This window comes from Scatophagus argus, chromosome 11 (genome assembly GCF_020382885.2).
Source record: "Scatophagus argus isolate fScaArg1 chromosome 11, fScaArg1.pri, whole genome shotgun sequence".
NCBI classification, from domain to species: domain Eukaryota; kingdom Metazoa; phylum Chordata; class Actinopteri; family Scatophagidae; genus Scatophagus; species Scatophagus argus.
Genome location: NC_058503.1, coordinates 18,094,480 through 18,112,561, shown reverse-complemented (window position 1 = coordinate 18,112,561; position 18,082 = coordinate 18,094,480). Strand labels below are relative to the sequence as shown.

The following is an 18,082-nucleotide window of genomic DNA, read 5'->3' as shown; positions in this document are numbered from 1 at the left end:
AGAACATTTGGAAAATAAAGGGGGGAAGCTATTCATTCAAAAACAGCTTGGCTACCATTAGCAACTTTTCAAAAAAAAAATTTTTTTTGTTTTTTTTTTTATTACATTTGCTCAAATGGCATTATATCCTGACAGGTATACATCATTACATATACAGGATAAAGAATCAGGTCTCTCTGTCCCACAACAATGCATTATTAAAAGACAGTGTACAGCAGTCAGTGGGCTTTGTGTGGCTTTGAAAAGTGTTGCAGTCAGTGAGTCATTCTTCCAGCTGGAGAGAGTGGTAATGAAGACTCAGCTAAATTAGAACAACACACCTACATGGTGCTGAAATAGACTTAAGCATAAGAGGGAAAGAGAAGGAGGCGTGGAGAGAAGTGAGAGACAGAGAGATGTAAAAGAAAGTAGGTAAGAGCTATTTAGGCCAATGTGTTTTACCCCTTTTCAGACACACTCACTTGTCTGAATACAGACCCAGCTTTTGATAGGCCTATACGAAAAAAAAGGTTCAATAAACTGCCAATGTTAAGACAAAGACTCAATGGAGACATATTTTCCCTGTTAAGACATCGTGACCATTACTGGCAAAGTGATTCTGGGGGATTTGAGGCATTATTTAGCACTGGCTGAATGATTTAAGAGTTTAATGCCTTTGGTGTCTTTAATCCTCGTGAAAATGTAAGGTTAAGTATCACCCAGCCTCCCTACTGTGGCTACAGTTAGACTTAAGATGGACTGAGCATTGAACAACATAATGTTTTCTGTTCAGTGTTACAAGTCTGTGTTTCCAGCTGTTTGCTTCTAGCGTGTTAATTTGTTGATTTAGATAATGGTCATGGATTGGACTACCTCTGTGCTTCAGAATCTAGAGTCGGATTTTGGCTGTTACATAAAACTAAAAGGATGAATAATCATGCAAATTCATGTGGTGTGAGGTGATTCAGTGGCAAAATAAGAGGAGAAAATAACAATGAACATTGTGTAGGTGTGTGATGAATGAAGAAATTAGCGTACTGTTCTGATTCGTTTCATATTGTGTAACAACTGAACTTTAAATATAAAATGTGTCAAAAATCCACAGTAGTTATATAACATATACAACATGCAACATGACAGCATATGAGTCACTCTTCAGTAACTGCACTACATAAGCAAAGATTTTTATTTATTTTTAATTTTTACCTTACGAGACTTCGGCCTTCTACGTAAAAGTGCCAACCAGCTGCCTGTTACTGTGACTACGTGCAGGAGTAATCTAGTTAAAGAGATTAGTGGGGTTGTTATGTGGCAAGAGGACAGCAAAATAGACATAATCCCTATAGGGTGTTTCCTCAGTCGCTGTGGATTTGGTCATTTTTCCATTCAGGTGAAACAGACAAATGTTAGATCAGAGAGAATTCTTTTCCTCAAAACAGCAAAGTGAACTGTTTACATGCTGGTAAAGATGTTATCTTCATTCATTTAATATTGTCTAGTAGTCTACTAGTGAAGGAAGAAGCATTTGTTTACATGACTACAAGTTCCAGTATATAAATGTCACACCCACTCATAAAATAAAACTTCAAAGTCATCAGTGTTAAGTACTGGTTCTGCTGTGAAATGTCTCCAGGCTGTAAGCTGAGATATATGATGCTGATAGTTTGTTAATATCAGTCCATCAGTGTGTATGCAGCCATATTTACTGTTGATGGTTGTGGAGCTGCGTTCACTGCAGTTAAGTAGTTTAGTCCAGTGGTTCCAACTCAGGAGTCAGACCCCTCCCAGTAACTCGAGAAATCCGAGAGGTCATAAGATGGGAGAGGACAGGAGAGGACAGAAGAGAAAACAAACTTCTGCTCCATAAATAGATTGATTTTAGCCCCCTTTTTGTCTTTTTTAGTCTACCATCTCTCTATTTTGTTACTTACAAATGTGTTTAAAAGTGGAAAATATGAGGCTACAAAGGTTATATCCAAAGCTGGGACAGACAGAGGGCGTTGTACATTACACAGATTGTAAAGCCCACTGAGGCCTTTTGGGTTATGATTTTGGGCTATAAAAATAAAACCGACTTGACTTCACTGCAGCCTACACACAGTGTGTTTACAAGTGTCCTATTGACTATACTGACCTGTTATTAACAGGTTTTTGTTGTTTTCTGGTTACGTGTCCGTGCTGGTAAACATCACTGGATTCAGAATTGTAGCTCAATCTACAGATGATGATAAACAATGAAAATGTTTCACAAGTAACAGCCTCATATCTCTAACGCAGACAATGAAGTGTACTGTTGCTCTTCTGTTCCATCACAGGTGGTGGGATGAAGAGGACAAATCCAGCAGAATGAGAAACACAGCAGCACCACGGCAGGGGTAACTCAGAAAAGACAGAGAGTGTCTGGATGTGGAGGAACCAGAGACGTGTCTGCACAGTCAGACGCTCACAAACACTGAGCGAGTGTCCTCTGCTGCTCACAGCAGTGTGTATGTACGTGTTGTGCAGTGGTTCAGCCCACGCTCAGCCCCACACAGCTCACTTTGTCCAGCTCTCATTCACTTACCTAGCCGTTACTATAGAGACACAGCAGAGAAGAATGCTGGAAGACAGATATGCAGGAGACCCGGGCTGAATCTTAATAATAAAGAGAAAACTCACAACACTGCACTGGGAGGCTGTTACATAATGCTGCTGCAGGATTCTGCCATGAAGTCAACCTGTGAGGACTTAGAGAAAGAGGGGGGAAAACTAAACTACTGCAGGGAAGCTATTTTGACCATCATGTGTGATTCCTGCAAGGAAACATGTTGAAATTTGAAGAGAAAGTTCTACCATACTCTGCTTAAAACGCTATTGACCAATCAAGTTACAACAGGTTTAATATGTGTTACACAAACCACTCCCGTATTAATAAGTTAACATACAGATACACTGAAAATCCATTGACATACGATTACTTACAAGCAAAATAGATTTGAACCAAGTTTCAGCTCTGCACTGGTTGTTTTAAATGGTTTGTTTAATGAATGAATAAATAAATGAATGAAAATAGGTTTCATTCCTTATCTTTGCTCTCTGTGTTCTCATTTACCCCTTTTTCGTTTTTTTTATTTCTCTATTTCCCTGTGCTACTTTCTTTCCTCTCTGTCTTTACCTCCCACACTATTTCACATTGTTCCCTTTCTGTCAAGGTTTCTTTTTTTTTTTTGTTTGAGAGTCTGCCTTTCTTCATTTTTGTTCCGTAAATAGATGTGTTCATGTCCCCCTAAGAGACACACAGAGACAGAGAGACAGAGAGAGAGAGAGAGAGAGAGAGAGAGACAGACAGACAGTTCTGAGACTGCAGCAGATTCTAACCAATCACATGAAGCAACCTTCCAGCCCACGTGGTTTATTCATAAAAAAATAGGAGGAAACCCTTATCAATTCAGCTCCATTCTCTCATACTGCATGTGATAGCTGTATCCATGCACTACACAGATGGAAGCTTCTGGAACATCAGAATATGCTCTATTTTAATTAGAAAATGCAACTTGGGAGACATGTACCACTCTGTAGAGAGGGAGACCAGTTTAGTTTAACTGATACCTCCTCCTTTTTTCTTTATACTTTACTTTTTTACTGTTTGGTTTCTGTTCCCATTTCAGTATGTGGCCCCAATTAGAATACCCAGGACACACAGACCGAATACCAAAAATATCCTCTATATGTGTCAGCTTACTTGATTGTTCAGTGTACAACTCAGGTATATCAACTGCAACCTTTTCCAGGGTGCAATGCAGCTCCTCTTCCACTTCTTATACACTCATGGGGACATAAAAAAAAAAATCAAATGTTTTTGTCAACATCTCAAAAATTTGGCTCAGTAAACATGTCTATGTAAGGACACTCTGTTTCATGGCAACCAACGAAGTCTCACGAGCCTCAGTCTCATGGCAACCTTACGGTATCATCCCAGTAAGCATATCCGTCATGGACTTATTTCTCTTGCATAACCGTGTCCCAAGGGTCCCCTGCAAATCAGAGGATTAGTGAATGCTGTGAGTAGATAAGAGGCTGTCCAAGTTAATTAGGTCTTGAGCAAACTGCGACGTTCGTGCGCACATGGGCCACAAACAGGTACGCTCACTGCACAGTAGTGACCACATGCGCATAATCATTAAGACAAAGTGACAAAAGAGATATGAGATCCTACACAAGTTTGGATTTATTTCATCATGGTCACCATAAACAACTACTGCACTGACCTTCTATTAACATGTAGAGAGAGTGAATGCAACTGTGGCACAGCACCACAGACAACACACATATCTAAATATCACTTTCCATAACTGACATATAGAAAAAAATGGACTGTACATCTTCATGGATGATCATCCCAGAGCATGACACTCCAGTGATTGAGAGGAACACTGGTACACTACTGCTGTTATACCACTGTGCAAAACATCAACGGTTTGTTCTCAGCTGTGCAAAATAGCAGCGTTACATTCCACCTTCCAAGCAATGAGTTCACGACACAACATCACAACGATCACTCAGAAGGAGCATAACACTGAATAATAACCCGTCAGCTATGCCCAAATCACTTTTAGCTTATAGAAATTGCAGTGCTGTGTGCAAATGATCGTCTTCTGTCACTTAATGAGACCTCCACATTCAATATTTACATAATGATTCCTGATTTGAATCCCAGAACATTTACAGAGCACACTTTTTGACCACTAAGTTCTATTTGTTTTTGTTTTTTTTGTTGTTGTTGTTGTGCTTGAACTACTTCATGTACAGATGCCCTTAAAACAGGCAGAGACAAATAACATAGAGGGCAAATTTTAAATGGGGGATAGTTACATGTAAACCATACAGATCCAGGCCAATAGTATTTAATAGTTGGCACATATGAGATTAAAAAAAAAAAGGAAGAAAAATCTCTTGAAAAGTCATACATTCCATTCAGTCTCTACTCATGGTGGCTTCTGCAGTGTTTTCGAAAAAATCCTGCTGCTCTTGCTGTACAGCCATCTACAGGCCTAGTTAGTGCAGTTTATCATATACATTCCAGGAGGAAAGATACCCCCCTTCTCTACATTTCTGCCCCTTACCCTCAGTTCCAGCTTGAACCAACTGCCCACTTACATCACGTTGGTAGCCAAAAACAAGTTATGTAATTCAAATCGAGGTGGCTTGTATGAAGAAAGTGGTAGTTTTAAAACACACAGAAGGAGCTGAAAACAGTTGTAGACACACAGCTGCTTGGCGCTTTTTTGTCATGTCCACTCAAGGTTTGGAGATTGAAACTATAGCCTTTACCTTTGGCCTTGGAGGAATGTCTGCAACAACATGTCTTCTTAGCAAAACATGTTTCTGATATCTGTTGCATGTCTTAATTGTCATCTCGCAGGGGATTTTTTTGTTTTAAAGCACAATTTACTGTACACCTCCACTTCTGAGGCTTAGGCCTGCGTCCTGACGGCGCGCACTGGGATGACTTTGGTCCTCTAAAGCCACACTTGACTCTGTTTTGGCCAAGTGACTCGAAATAGCAGGGAGTGGAGGAGAAATGGCCGCACAGGTCAGCACCTCGGACAGCTCCGCCTCTCGACTCCTCCACACAGATTTCTATTTCTGATTGTGCCTGGAACCTCACCTCACTGCGACATTATAACCCACGAATAAAACTGTTATGGTACCAAACATGTATGTAAGAAAAATGTGAAGTTTTGTTGTTGTTGTTTTTTTTAAATGTGGTGCAACAAGAAAAAAAAAAATCCTACCGATGGAAAATTTTGGGCCGGCTAAAAAAAACAAAACAAAACAAAACTGGAGATTACCGCAATTTCTTAGTCAGTCGTAATCGTGCCACTTAGGATGTGATTTGTACCAAGATGTCAATCCCTGCGTCACTCCAGGGACAAGACAAAAGAGGACATTTATACCATTGGCATGCATTTTATGAAATCTCCTACACCGTAGCCTAAACACCAGTTGTGTAACATCATTAGAGAGATTTTCAGCCCACACGTGAGATGCCTTCAACGTTGGCTTTTACATTCAAATCACCATTATGTGATTTTGCAAAACATTCATCTAAAAAGGAAAAAAAAAGAAACCCTTAGTGTCTTGTTTGTTTCAGCGGTCCAGGTTGGACTCACTGCTATCTCGCTGGTTTTTGAGGTCCTGGAAGACCTCGGTGAAAAAGTGCGGGTCTGCGTTGAGCTGCAGCATTTTGGCACTCATCCTGTTGATGATCCGGAGCGACGTCTCCCAGAAAACGTCCTTGTTCGACTCGATCATAAACGGCTTGAGTGGGTATGAGATCTCGTTGCCCATGTAGGAGTAGGCGAGGTAGAGGCAAGTCTGAAAGGTGCCCTGCAGCTCGGCCAGGCTGTCGATGCTGTCCGCCACCGCGTCTTCGCACAGCAGGTACACGAACACCACGTTAGCCGGCGTGATGAAGCCTTGGTCCTGCCAGCCCTGAAGCAAGAGAGTCCGGTCAATGTTTCGGAACCAGAGGACCACCTCTCCGCTGTTTAACTCTTTGAGTTTAAAACACCTGCGGCACATGAAGTCCCCCAAACAGCGAAGCAGCTCCCCGGTAGAAGCCTGGATGACTATACGTCTCGGTGACACCAGAGACTGGCTGCTGGGCTGCTTTTGAACCGTGGAAAGCCTCCCGTTCTGGACTGCAACCTCTTTGTTTTGCGTGGGGACCGTGGGCACCGGGACCGGGATTGGCACTTTGGGTTTCCTCTCTTCGGTTTGGTGCGTTTTCCTGATGTTTTCACTGTTGAGCTGAGCCACCTGGCTGGACGGGGCGGGCAGCGGATTCGGGGTCACTTTCTTGGCACTTTTCTTGGCGGAACTGGCCACCAGCTTCTTCCAGGAGAGTGAAACGAACATCGAGTGCCGCTTGAGGCTCTTGTCGTTTTTGACTCCATCCCCTGCGACCTCGGCGTCCATAATAGATGCCTTCTTAGTCGCCGGAGAGATGGAGAGGACGGTTCCCATGACTGCAAAGGAGAGGGTCGCGGAGGTGTGGATGCTACTGCAACTTCAACGCAGTCTTCTGCAGGGTGAGAGGTGGCGGGCAAACAGTCACGACAACGATTGAAGCTCCATTTACACGTTCACTTTTACTCCGTGTGGTCGTTCCTGAGCGGTAGGGGACGAAGATGGAGCTGGTTTTCGGAGTGAACTTGTATTCCAACCATGCAGTCGTCGGAGATGCCAACAGATGCTCCGTCAGCGCCTCGGCAGGGAGACGCTGCGACACAATCCTGTTGCTGGAGTCGAAACGAAGATTAGTCGCCCCCTGCGTCAGTCGTAGGTATTAACGAACCAGCAAGTGCAGCTCCTGACTGACAGCCGAGCCAGCCAATGAGAGAGGCAATCGATGATCCAATCAGTGGGGGTGTTGTTTTTAGGTATAGGTGGCCCTTGATAGTTAGTGATAGGAATTCAGGCTCTTTTCAGTGAGCCAGATTATTTGGCTCAGCTCAGCAGTATAAGAGGTGGCACTTTGGGCTCCCAGACGCCTCTTCATTTAGAGGGTCCTCTAAAGTCCTCTGGGCCTGGCTTTTATAATTTAGCACATCATAGCAGCATATAATTTATCCTGTGATTAGTATGTGCGCACATGCAAAAATCACACCGTGCTTGGGTCTTCAAGTGAAATGATTCGTGGATCGTATTTACCAAATACGTTACATCCTATTATGTTGTCTTATATAAATTTAAAATAAAAGACATCCTATCATTCACGTAAATTAATTGGCACATGAAGTCAGCTCGTTCAGGACTGGCACATCACTATAGCAACACAGGTAAGAAGCACTATTCAGGCTCCTGTTCTTCTTCTCCACTAGTCCAGTTTGGAAAATTACAGCTATTTATAGACCAGACTACTTATCTTGCCAGCAAAACAAGCCCATACACTGACCTGCAATTGTGAACGATGCAGTGGACAGGTCTATTCACTGATAATTTGATGAAAATATCCTTTAGCTGCTATCAACACTCTTTCCCCGAAAAAGGCTGAACAAGAATGTTCCCCAAAGAGCTGTTGGCAAGAAATCTGAGCAAAGTGTTTGTGCCAGCTCTGGGCGAATGAAACTTAAAATTTGAAATATGTGGCGTATGCTGGATGCCAGGCACTTTAATTTTCAAAAGAAGAAGCACCACATGCACTTGTTTTGCAGTCCATTCCTAATGTTGTAATTTTTCATTTCTTTTCTTTATAATGCAAGAGTTCTGCTGTATGATCGCTTAACAGGTCGCAAGACTTATCTTCAAAAACTTCACATTTTCTGAAGAGGCAGTGATACATCATCAGCTCTATCAGTATATTTCACATCTGTCCCACTAAATATCGATCTCTCTCAGCCAGGACATGATCTGTGAAGGACTCACTGCTGGCTTGCTGTGATTTCTTCTTGCAGGTCACAGTTTTAATCCAACACAAAGCTACTATACCAGTGAATGCGTGTCTTACGAAACTCTCCGAGTGATCCAATTACCATGGCAGAATTGGCACCCCTTCACAGAGTTACATGAGTACACTCTGGAATGGAAACAGATACAAATAGCATTGAAAGTCTATGGAGTCCTTGAAATGGGCTTTGCCATTCAGTTGAACTGTAAAAGATTAATAAATAACTGGAAACCTGTGTTCTGATGTCCTTCTTACTCCCGTACAGGACCAAGATGATCAGTCGATTAGTTGAAGGAACGAAACTCAGTTGCATACTATTTTGATAATTGATGGATTTCCCCCCCCCAAAAAATGTCAAACATTTCTTTATTTTAACATCTTAAATGTAAGGATCTGATCATTTTCTTTGTTGTTTATGACAGTAAATAGTAAATTCAAATTCCTTGGGTTTTTGACTGATGGTAGGACTAAAGAAGTACTTTGGATTCTGGGGCATTTTGATGAACTTACCATATAAATATGTAAAACTCATATTTTTGAGATATCACATGATGCATTAATTCAAATCAAACTTTGAGAATTACAATGGAAGACAATAATGTCCCTAAACTGCAAAGTGGCACCCATTTCACACACAAACTCTTTTGATCACGGCAACCTTTGATCCATCACATCATACATCAGGTGGTGATCAAAAGATACTCTTTCATCAATAATCAAACAAAATGCAACAGGATGTGACAGAGGAATAATCTCAGGGTGTTAGACATGAAGCATCAAGTATTCCTGGCTCAATTATATGTTCATTACTATTCAGATAGCAAAGGGGAATAAATGGTTTGTTTCTTGTGTGACGGTCTTTGTTTAATTTACTATTTATTTGTGTTACTGTACACACATTTCATGTTTGATATACGTTTTGTACAAGGTTACCGGTATATATTAATTAAGTGCCTAAAGCAGTAGATAGTAGCAGGGGATTTAAAGCATGTGTTGATGTAAATTAAGTATGTCATGTACAAAAAAATACAACATTCAAAGCGGATTTAACTTTTTGTAGACTCCGAGGCAGTGGATTTAGTAAGTAGTCAACATTGCACTTAGTAAATTGTATTTAGTAAATGCAATGTTGACACATTGTTGTTATTAACATAGCATTTATTGGAGCTGTGTTTCTGGCCAACTGAATGATTTAATCTTAACTTTCATTCTCCTTTTAGCTCCATGTTTGGTCTCCAAAGCCATAAAGGACATATCTGACTCTTTAGCTGCTTAATCCTCCACTCCGCCTAGATGCAAACATTTTTAGCATCTTGTAGATAAATAAAGACAACCTATTTTTTGAAAGGTGACCGTGAGGTTTAGTCTTTCTGCTTTGCCCGATGGAGATTTAGAACACATGTCAGGGGTAAAAGTAATGAAACTTTTGTCATCTCATTGTGCGAGACAGCCACATTGGTGAGGTTATTATGTTGGGACACACGTGTTTAAAACGTTACTATTTTACGTTACATAAATACTGTCTGTAGTGACACAGCAAACAAAATACAGGAAAATAAAAACACAAGAAGATGGAGGTGTTTTCTCTCCCAGGTGTTCACTCAGATTATTCAGTTTGCGATGAAGGAAACATCTGATATGCAGTTAACAGAAAGAACATCCAGTCCTGCGAACCCGTTTGAAAACTATGAATCACCCTGAACTGGTCACCAGTCAATCACAGGGCCAACACACAAAGACAAACAACCACACACTCTCACACCTAGGGGCAATGTAGAGTAGCCAATTAACCTAATGTGGGAGGAAGCCCGAGTACCCGGAGAAAACCCACGCAGAAGGGCCCAGACCGGGATTCGAACCTGGAACCCTCTTGCTATGAAGCGACAGTGCTAACCACTGCACCACCGTGCCGCCCTTAAAGGACCATGAGGACATTTTCAGTTCACTTTTTATACAATGAATCCCTGGACAGTTCGTGGATAAACTTTGAGGGAAAACTGCTTATTGTTTAAGATAGAAATATCATTTGCAAGACTTCTCTTACACCCGTCTCCTCTCCTGCATGCTGCACCACTTACCTCTTCAGACTACAGGAGTGTATCTGATCTGAGATCACCAATGCACATGTGCATGACATCAAAGTGAAGTTCACCATCTATGGTATATTTCCCTGAATATCAAAGTTTACTGCTCAGTGAGCTGAAAGGAAAAAGAGCAAAACACCATGAGCAAGTTTAGCAGCTTATGTGTTTATGTTCTCCGTATTGCGTAAGAGATACATGCGGAACATTCACAAGTTCTCTCTTTACGTTCTGTGCTAAGTCTGCCTCCTGGTGGTTTTTTTGTGCAACCGCAGCAGCCGGAAAGAGCTCTGCATTTCCTGATCTGACCATCACACGTTATCAAGTCACTGCACTCTCTCTCTCTCAGTGTGAATACACGTCAGCCTTTAGATCTTCCTCTTAGGGAAAATTAAATCCCAGCAAAGTGAAACTTTTTATTATGTCGATGCACAAAGCTGAAACCCACTGCGAAAACCATATTACAGTACAAGCATGACATAATAATAGGTTTTGGTTCCTGACTGGCTTTGAAATAATCTCTCTATAATGTAGTTTGTTATACTTTTAAAACAAAGTTCTTTCAAAAAGCATCTTCAAAATCTTTTATTAATCTTTCTATTTATTATTGTCTGTTTTGTTGTGAAATGTATTAAAGCCATTGTGACTGCTGTTTTAAAAGGGGTAACAAGACCTGTGTGTATAGAGGATGTCGTTCACAAACCTTTCCTACTCGTCTCTGCCCAGTTGATATGCATCGTGTTTGAGGAAAATGAAAAAAGCGGAAAAACACCTGAGATTTTCCAACGGTGGGCTTTTTTTTAAAGCTTGATTAAGTCATTTTATTCTGAAGACAAACAATAGTTGCAGTGAAATTAGACCCTACAAATGAAACTGTTTCAGATTGTGCTTTGCCTTGAGCGTTTTATTAGCCCTGGAAGCATAGCAGCGTCATGTTCAACAGTCAATCCCAATGTGGAAATCTGTGGTGGACAAGTTGTCCGCTGGAGGGCAGTCACATCCAGCTGACTCTAGTCTGTGGGTGGAAATATTTGTCACGAAGGGCTTGCTGGTGACATTTGCTGTCAGCACGGGTCTTGGCTGCCTCATCCTAACATTTAATTAGTTCTAGAGAAACTGTGGGATGACATATCAGAGGGAATGACTTAGGAGAGGAGTGAAGGTTTCTGAGACCTCTGACTAATATTAGCTTTAGTGACAGAATTCCCCAATCAGCTAACTCAGGGTCTGCCAGCAGGATGGTGGGAGTGAGCGGAGAGACAGATGGTCGTTGAAACAATCCACAACACTGACAGGAGAAGCTAGTGCAATGCTCTAAATCCCTTTTGTTTTAGTGTTGTACACATGGTTGATATGCAACACAGACATTCATATAGAATCCGTCTCAGAAATACATAACATAACAAGTATTTCAATTACATAAAATGGTGTTATGGCTTAAATTATCTGCATGCAGCTTCAGTACTAACAAAAAGAAAAAATACTTACTGACCTGACTGACCATTTAAACTGATGTTATGTTATTATAACATTATGTCTGTCCATGAAGGAGTTGACTTTCTGCAGACATCACACACACACAAACACAACTGCCCTCATAATTTCAGGAAACGTAGTTGGAAAAAAATGGGGTTTATTTTGCAGGGTTGCATCAATTGATCAACAATTTGCAATATCAAACAAATATTGATGAATACAGTCAGTAGAGTTGAGGAAAAACTGAAATAACGAGGAAAATATTGTTCTGACTGCATGCATTTGAAAGCATTCAGAAGAAGATAGGCCTCTTTGTGTGTGTGTGTGTGTGTGTGTGTGTGTGTGTGTGTGTGTGTGCGCAGATCAGACGGTAGTAAAGGGATTGAGTGTCACGTCTTATCGCAGATGTGTCTGTCAAAGCCTGTGGGAGGGATTGGCATGGCTGACACAGGCAGGTGAAAACAAAATGCAGTGTATGGAGGGCAGAGTGAGCAAGAGGCAGGTGGGATCATACAAGTAAATAATAATAATAATAAAAAGAAAGTGTGTAAAGCGAACTTGGGTCCCCGTCATGTCGCTCACCTGGAATATGTCATGGGGTGAGATTTAGAGCAGAGCACCTCGCAGTCACAACCAGACTCCATTAACAAAAACCAATAAGTATCCCAGTCTTGATTCAGATTGTTTTCGCACGGAGAGGGCCGGACCCCTGTGTTGTTGTACTAGTGCTTCACAGCAGAATACACAATAGTTACACATACTCGCATTACATTCAACATAAAACCCATGGAACAGAAACTCAGTTTAATGCAACCAACCCACAACACAAGGCCTACCAGATTCCCACTTCAATATTCTTATCTCAAAACCATGTAGCAGTATTAAAAGGAAACAACAGAAAACAAAGTTCAGCCACATTATTTGAACAATCGATACCAATGCAACAGCAGCAAAGGAGCGTATCAACCAGTGGACCGTGTTCGGAGCTTTCTGGCACAAGAGCACAAACACACGGTGCACCACACTGACATCAGCTCAGCATGGTACACAGAACAAAAAGGTAATACTTTGCTAGTCAACATCACACTGATATTCAGCCACAGAGCTTAAAGATTACAAACAGTGTAGCTGCCATAACAAAAGAATGAAGAAATAAAGAACATCAATCAGACAAACCACATTTTACTTGGTAAAAGAACACATCCTGGGATGTGTCACAAGCCCAGATCTCAGCCTGAGAAATACCTCTGACAGGAAAGCGCAACCGTCATACAGTGTGGTTTCACATAACAGACGTGTGCAAAATGTGAGACTTTGATATAATGATCCAGTCTCTGGGGTGTTAACACATGGGGTCAGGACAACTATAACTTCACACAGCCAAAACCAGAGGTAATGAAATAAAGTGATTAATGAATGCATTGTGAAAAGGGTTGTCACTTTTACAACATGCCTACAACACCAGACGCTGCGAGCCACAAACGACACAGGTGGTACTCAGTCAGGTCTGAGCACGTCTGCAATATCAGAAATAATCTTGCTCTGTATGCACATCTATGACAAGTAATATTAGGTTTAAGATAAACCATGAGGACAGTTTGTTGACTGATGTCCATTTACTGCATGGTGATAATTTTAACTGTTTGTCTACTCAAGTCAGTTTATTTTATATCTGTATAAATCACAAGTTTGTCTCAACGGGGTTAAAATCTGTACAAAAATACCCTCCATCCTCAGACCACTAATTCAGGTAAGGAAATACTCATCCCAAAGAAAACTCATAAACAGAACCAGGCCTGCACACTTCAGTGAGTGTGGCACTCATTGAAATACACTCAAATACCCATGGCCACACAAAACCTTTTACACATAACAAAAAAAAAAAAACTACTCAGACAACGGTACATAGATCACATCTACAAGAGACATTTACATACAGCCACATGTGAGCTAACTACTAACAGGTTAGCGATGATAATTTCAACATGGAGGTACTACATTTACCATATCCACCATATCCATCTTAGTTTAGCCTGTTAGCTTGACAGGTATTTGGTAATATCAATAAACCAAGGTATCTAAGGAAATAATTGATGATGGAATAAGATGATAAGTAAGTGTATTTTGGTGAGTAAAGTACAGAAGGATGTTGTGGTTTCTAGGTTGCAGTGTAGGTTGCAGTGTTGTTCCATTTTCAACAAAATAGATAGATACCAAGCATCACAATATGGATGCATCTAAGCCAAACAATCCACCTGATAAGCAACAACTTACAGCACATCAAAACCTCACAGTAGCAGGCAGACTCATTCATACTCAATTCACAAAAATCCGTAGCTTGAATACTGTGTTGATGAACAGCACGACTGTCAATATGTACAAGACATTTGACTCAAAGAGGGTATGAATATAATCCATAGAACACTGGAACAACTGTTTACCGCAGATGCAAGAATATTGATTCAAATAGTAAAACAAGTTCACTCAAGTCTGCAGATTTTGAGTTTAATATAGGCTAAGAAAAATAAAAGTAATACTATAATTTGATGCAATACCATAATTTGTGTGACAGAAGCCATGAGAACACTTGTACATTTCTAAGATCAACACTCAACAAACATTTGCAATGAAACAACAGCAGCTACTTAAAAGGAAAATATGGGCAAAATCAAATTGGCCAAACCAAGCAAGATCAAATCAGGCCTCAACACCAGGCCTCCGAGGCTCAAACATTAATATCTCAATACCATGCAGCAGTATTAAAGTATCACAATACACATACCAAACACCAAATGAGAACAAAGTTCAGCCACTTCAGTAAATGATTCAAACAACCAATGTTAAAGCAAATGTTGCAGCAGCAGCAAAATAGCGGTTCAACCAGCAGACACCATGCTCAAAGCTTCCTGACACAAGAACACAAATGTACTCAACATGGATATCAGCTCCAGATATGCAAGTCAGCAAAAACAAGAAGGAAGTACTTAGCTTTGTCGAAGTGAAGCAGCAATGTCCAGTCTCTCTGTGAAGAGTCTCTGTGGTCCCAAAGACACGGAAACTCTAGAAGCTTCAGCCTTGGAATGTGCTTTTTGAGGCCTACGCCTAACCAGTGTGCAAAGCAAATGCTCCACCAAACCATGAAGTGACAGTATGTTGTATTCCTCAAAACTGCAAATAAGTATCAGTAGTAGCAAGCATTAAAGCCCAGAAGCTTGCTAGGACAGGAGCCATATCTAGCCCTACAGCCAGCAAGGCCTCCATTTAAAAAGCCCACCTTCAAACAAAGGGTGTGTTTGGTTTAAGCACCAGACAGTAGAGTATGTCATCTGTAATTTTAGCTAGCAGTTGTCTGCCTGAACTAGCTTGCAGGTTGAACTAGCTTGAAGGCCTGTTTGTGTTAATTTATTTATTTATTTTGCCTTGTTGTGCTTTTAAAACCATAAAATTATCCAATGTACCCACATGAACATTATAGTCTGACGGTCCAACTAAGTTCAGTAAAAACACTGACACACACAAACAGAATGGGGCTATACAGAGATGATGCCTTGGTACGGACTGAAATATCTCAACAACTGTGTGGATTTCCATAAACCTTTATACAGATGTCCAATGTGCACTGAGAGTCTAATGACTTTACTTCTGGAACCTGAGGGTTGGAGGGCTGTCTTGGTCACACGAAACAAACGCACCTGACCAGACAGGAACTTGGAACATTTCAATTAGACAGTCAGCACCCTAAACCACCAGGCCATGAACATCCCACAAAAATATCAGCACTATGAACACCAGGACTGTGTGACAAAAAACCAGAAGACTATTGCAAATCCTATTCTGTTGACATACTGATATCAAATTATCATCCTCTCTTAAGGAGCTTCTCTCATCACCCTACTGACAGCTTACAGCGAGTCAGCCAGCGTTTCCAACACACTTGGAACAAATCTCTGCTTAGTAATTCTCATAGAGAGGCAACATCTTTCATTTTTAGAGGAGTATTACTTATATTTGATACATTTGATCACCTGAACTGTGTCAAAAGTCATCACGGCAGATGCTGATCCTGTGGCTACGCATGACAAGTACAAGATAATCATTCTAAAACATAATGTAAAAGTAGCCCAGCTTAGCAATAAATGAATCATCAGTTACTCAACAATATCATCCTACAAATTTAGCTATATTACTTAACAAGAAAGGTATCAGCGAAGATGCTTTTACTTAACCAAATGCTGATTCCAAGACGTATCGCAGCGGTGTATTTTTACACACTTTTTTACATGTTACTGTTACTAATCAAACTAAAAGGGTAGTGATTTATCTATAAATCTTTATCTTTGTACTTGTCATATTTTGCAACAATATGCACAAGCAATGATGAGCAGCTCTGATCACACTAAATGTTTAGGTTAGTGTATTTAAGAGTAGCCATATGAATATAACAACAATTTTTCAGTTAAAAAGAAAAGAAAAGAGAGAGCTTTAAAGCAGGAGGACAAAGCTCATGTGGCCACCCTGTTCAGGTACATGCAATGACACAAAAGCAGCATCTGGTTTTAAACAACCCCACCTGCTACTCTCTATTGAATTAAGTAACAAAAGACAAAAACAGCGATATCAAACAAGGTTTTAACACAGTACCGATTCAATCAAAACACAGCCAGGTGATCAAAGGCTATGATGTCTCTCTCTCTCTCTCTCTCTCTCTCACACACACACACACACAGACTAACACACAGTCACAGATGGATGTATGTCCTTCCTCTCACATTAAACCAGCCTGCAGTTCTGTCCTGTACTGTTGTGGCTCACTGCTATAATTAGAACAAGGGACGATAAGCATTCAAATGCTTTGATGCTCTTATCTGGAGCAGCCAAAAGGCAAATGGGGACACACACAGACGTAGACACAGGCACGCACACACATACACACATGCTCTGGGGCATACAGAAAGCTCACTCAGAATTTGTCAGTATGCAAGGATGAGGAAGAAACAACTCAAGTGTCAATCATTCAAGTGTCCCACTGCCCATGTGGTCTGTAATTAATTAAACTGTTGCTCCTTAAAGACCAAATTGTGGAAAAATCATCTAATAGTATGACTGTTTGATATAACTGCAAGTTGACATCACCTTCTCATTAGCGCACAGGATGAAGGGACCATTCATTGAGTTATGTTTTGTGTTTTCCAATTAGAAAGACTGTTCCCAAAAAGTTACTTGGTGAAGAAATTATTTACAAACATTTTGAAAAATAGTCAATGTTCACTTGTTCTTTTTAGCTCTCGAGTTCATGAAGTGCAGATGTGACCGTACCCTTGATTACCACCAGGCTGCGCCATTGTCTGGATAAAAATCAGCCCTGTGGTTGCGTGTGTGCGCATGTACGCATTTAAGTGTGTGCATGCTGTGTGTACATTCATAGACAGTGTTGATCCTCAGTGCCAAGACCGCCCTGAACAAATCCCACACTTCATAAAAGTGTCCAACGGTACCAAGTCTTGTAGACAGTCCCGAGACAGACACACAACCACACTCCGTTACTTTTACACATACACACACACACCCACACATTCTCTGCTTGTCATCAAGCCCCTTCTTTGATGGCATGCTGTTTAGTCCTACCAATCCCTATTTGCGCTTCCAAAATAAACGCTGTCCTCCTCTTCCCCTGTAAACCTCCTCGTCTGTCTGGAAGATCATGTCATCATAGTCTCCCGCACACAAGAATCAAGTGAAAATCACGACAAGGTCAACGGGTAACATCTTCTAACTGTCTTCACCCAAAGCTCTATTTCTTTCGTGATCGATTCGATCAAAGCAGTTATTTGATAATCAGAAATAGACGGAAAGCAGTTTAATTTCCAATTGTTCTGGCCTCATGATTGATTTAGAACAAAATTAGATTTAAATAAATAGTCTTTTCTGCTGTGGTCCAGCCAAAATACACCTCTGTATAATTAACTGTGTTTACCTGGCCTTCAGAGCCGTGGCATTACATTAAAATTATGAGATGGACACTACACATTTTGTCCTGAAAACTGGTCATCAGTCAACAATCATACTTGGTCGAGGTACATTTGATCCAAAACAAGATAAAACTCCTTTAGCCCAC

The 18,082-nt window shown here is 40.8% G+C and overlaps 1 protein-coding gene across 1 annotated transcript; it reads right to left on the bottom strand.

Moving 5' to 3' along the window:
• Positions 1-4,163: 4,163 nt before the first annotated feature.
• On the bottom strand, positions 4,164-7,443 carry cdk5r2b (cyclin-dependent kinase 5, regulatory subunit 2b (p39)). The gene has a single exon (XM_046404783.1). The coding sequence runs from the start codon at positions 6,985-6,987 to the stop codon at positions 6,109-6,111; it is 879 nt and encodes a 292-aa protein (XP_046260739.1). The 5' UTR covers positions 6,988-7,443; the 3' UTR covers positions 4,164-6,108.
• Positions 7,444-18,082: the final 10,639 nt, after the last annotated feature.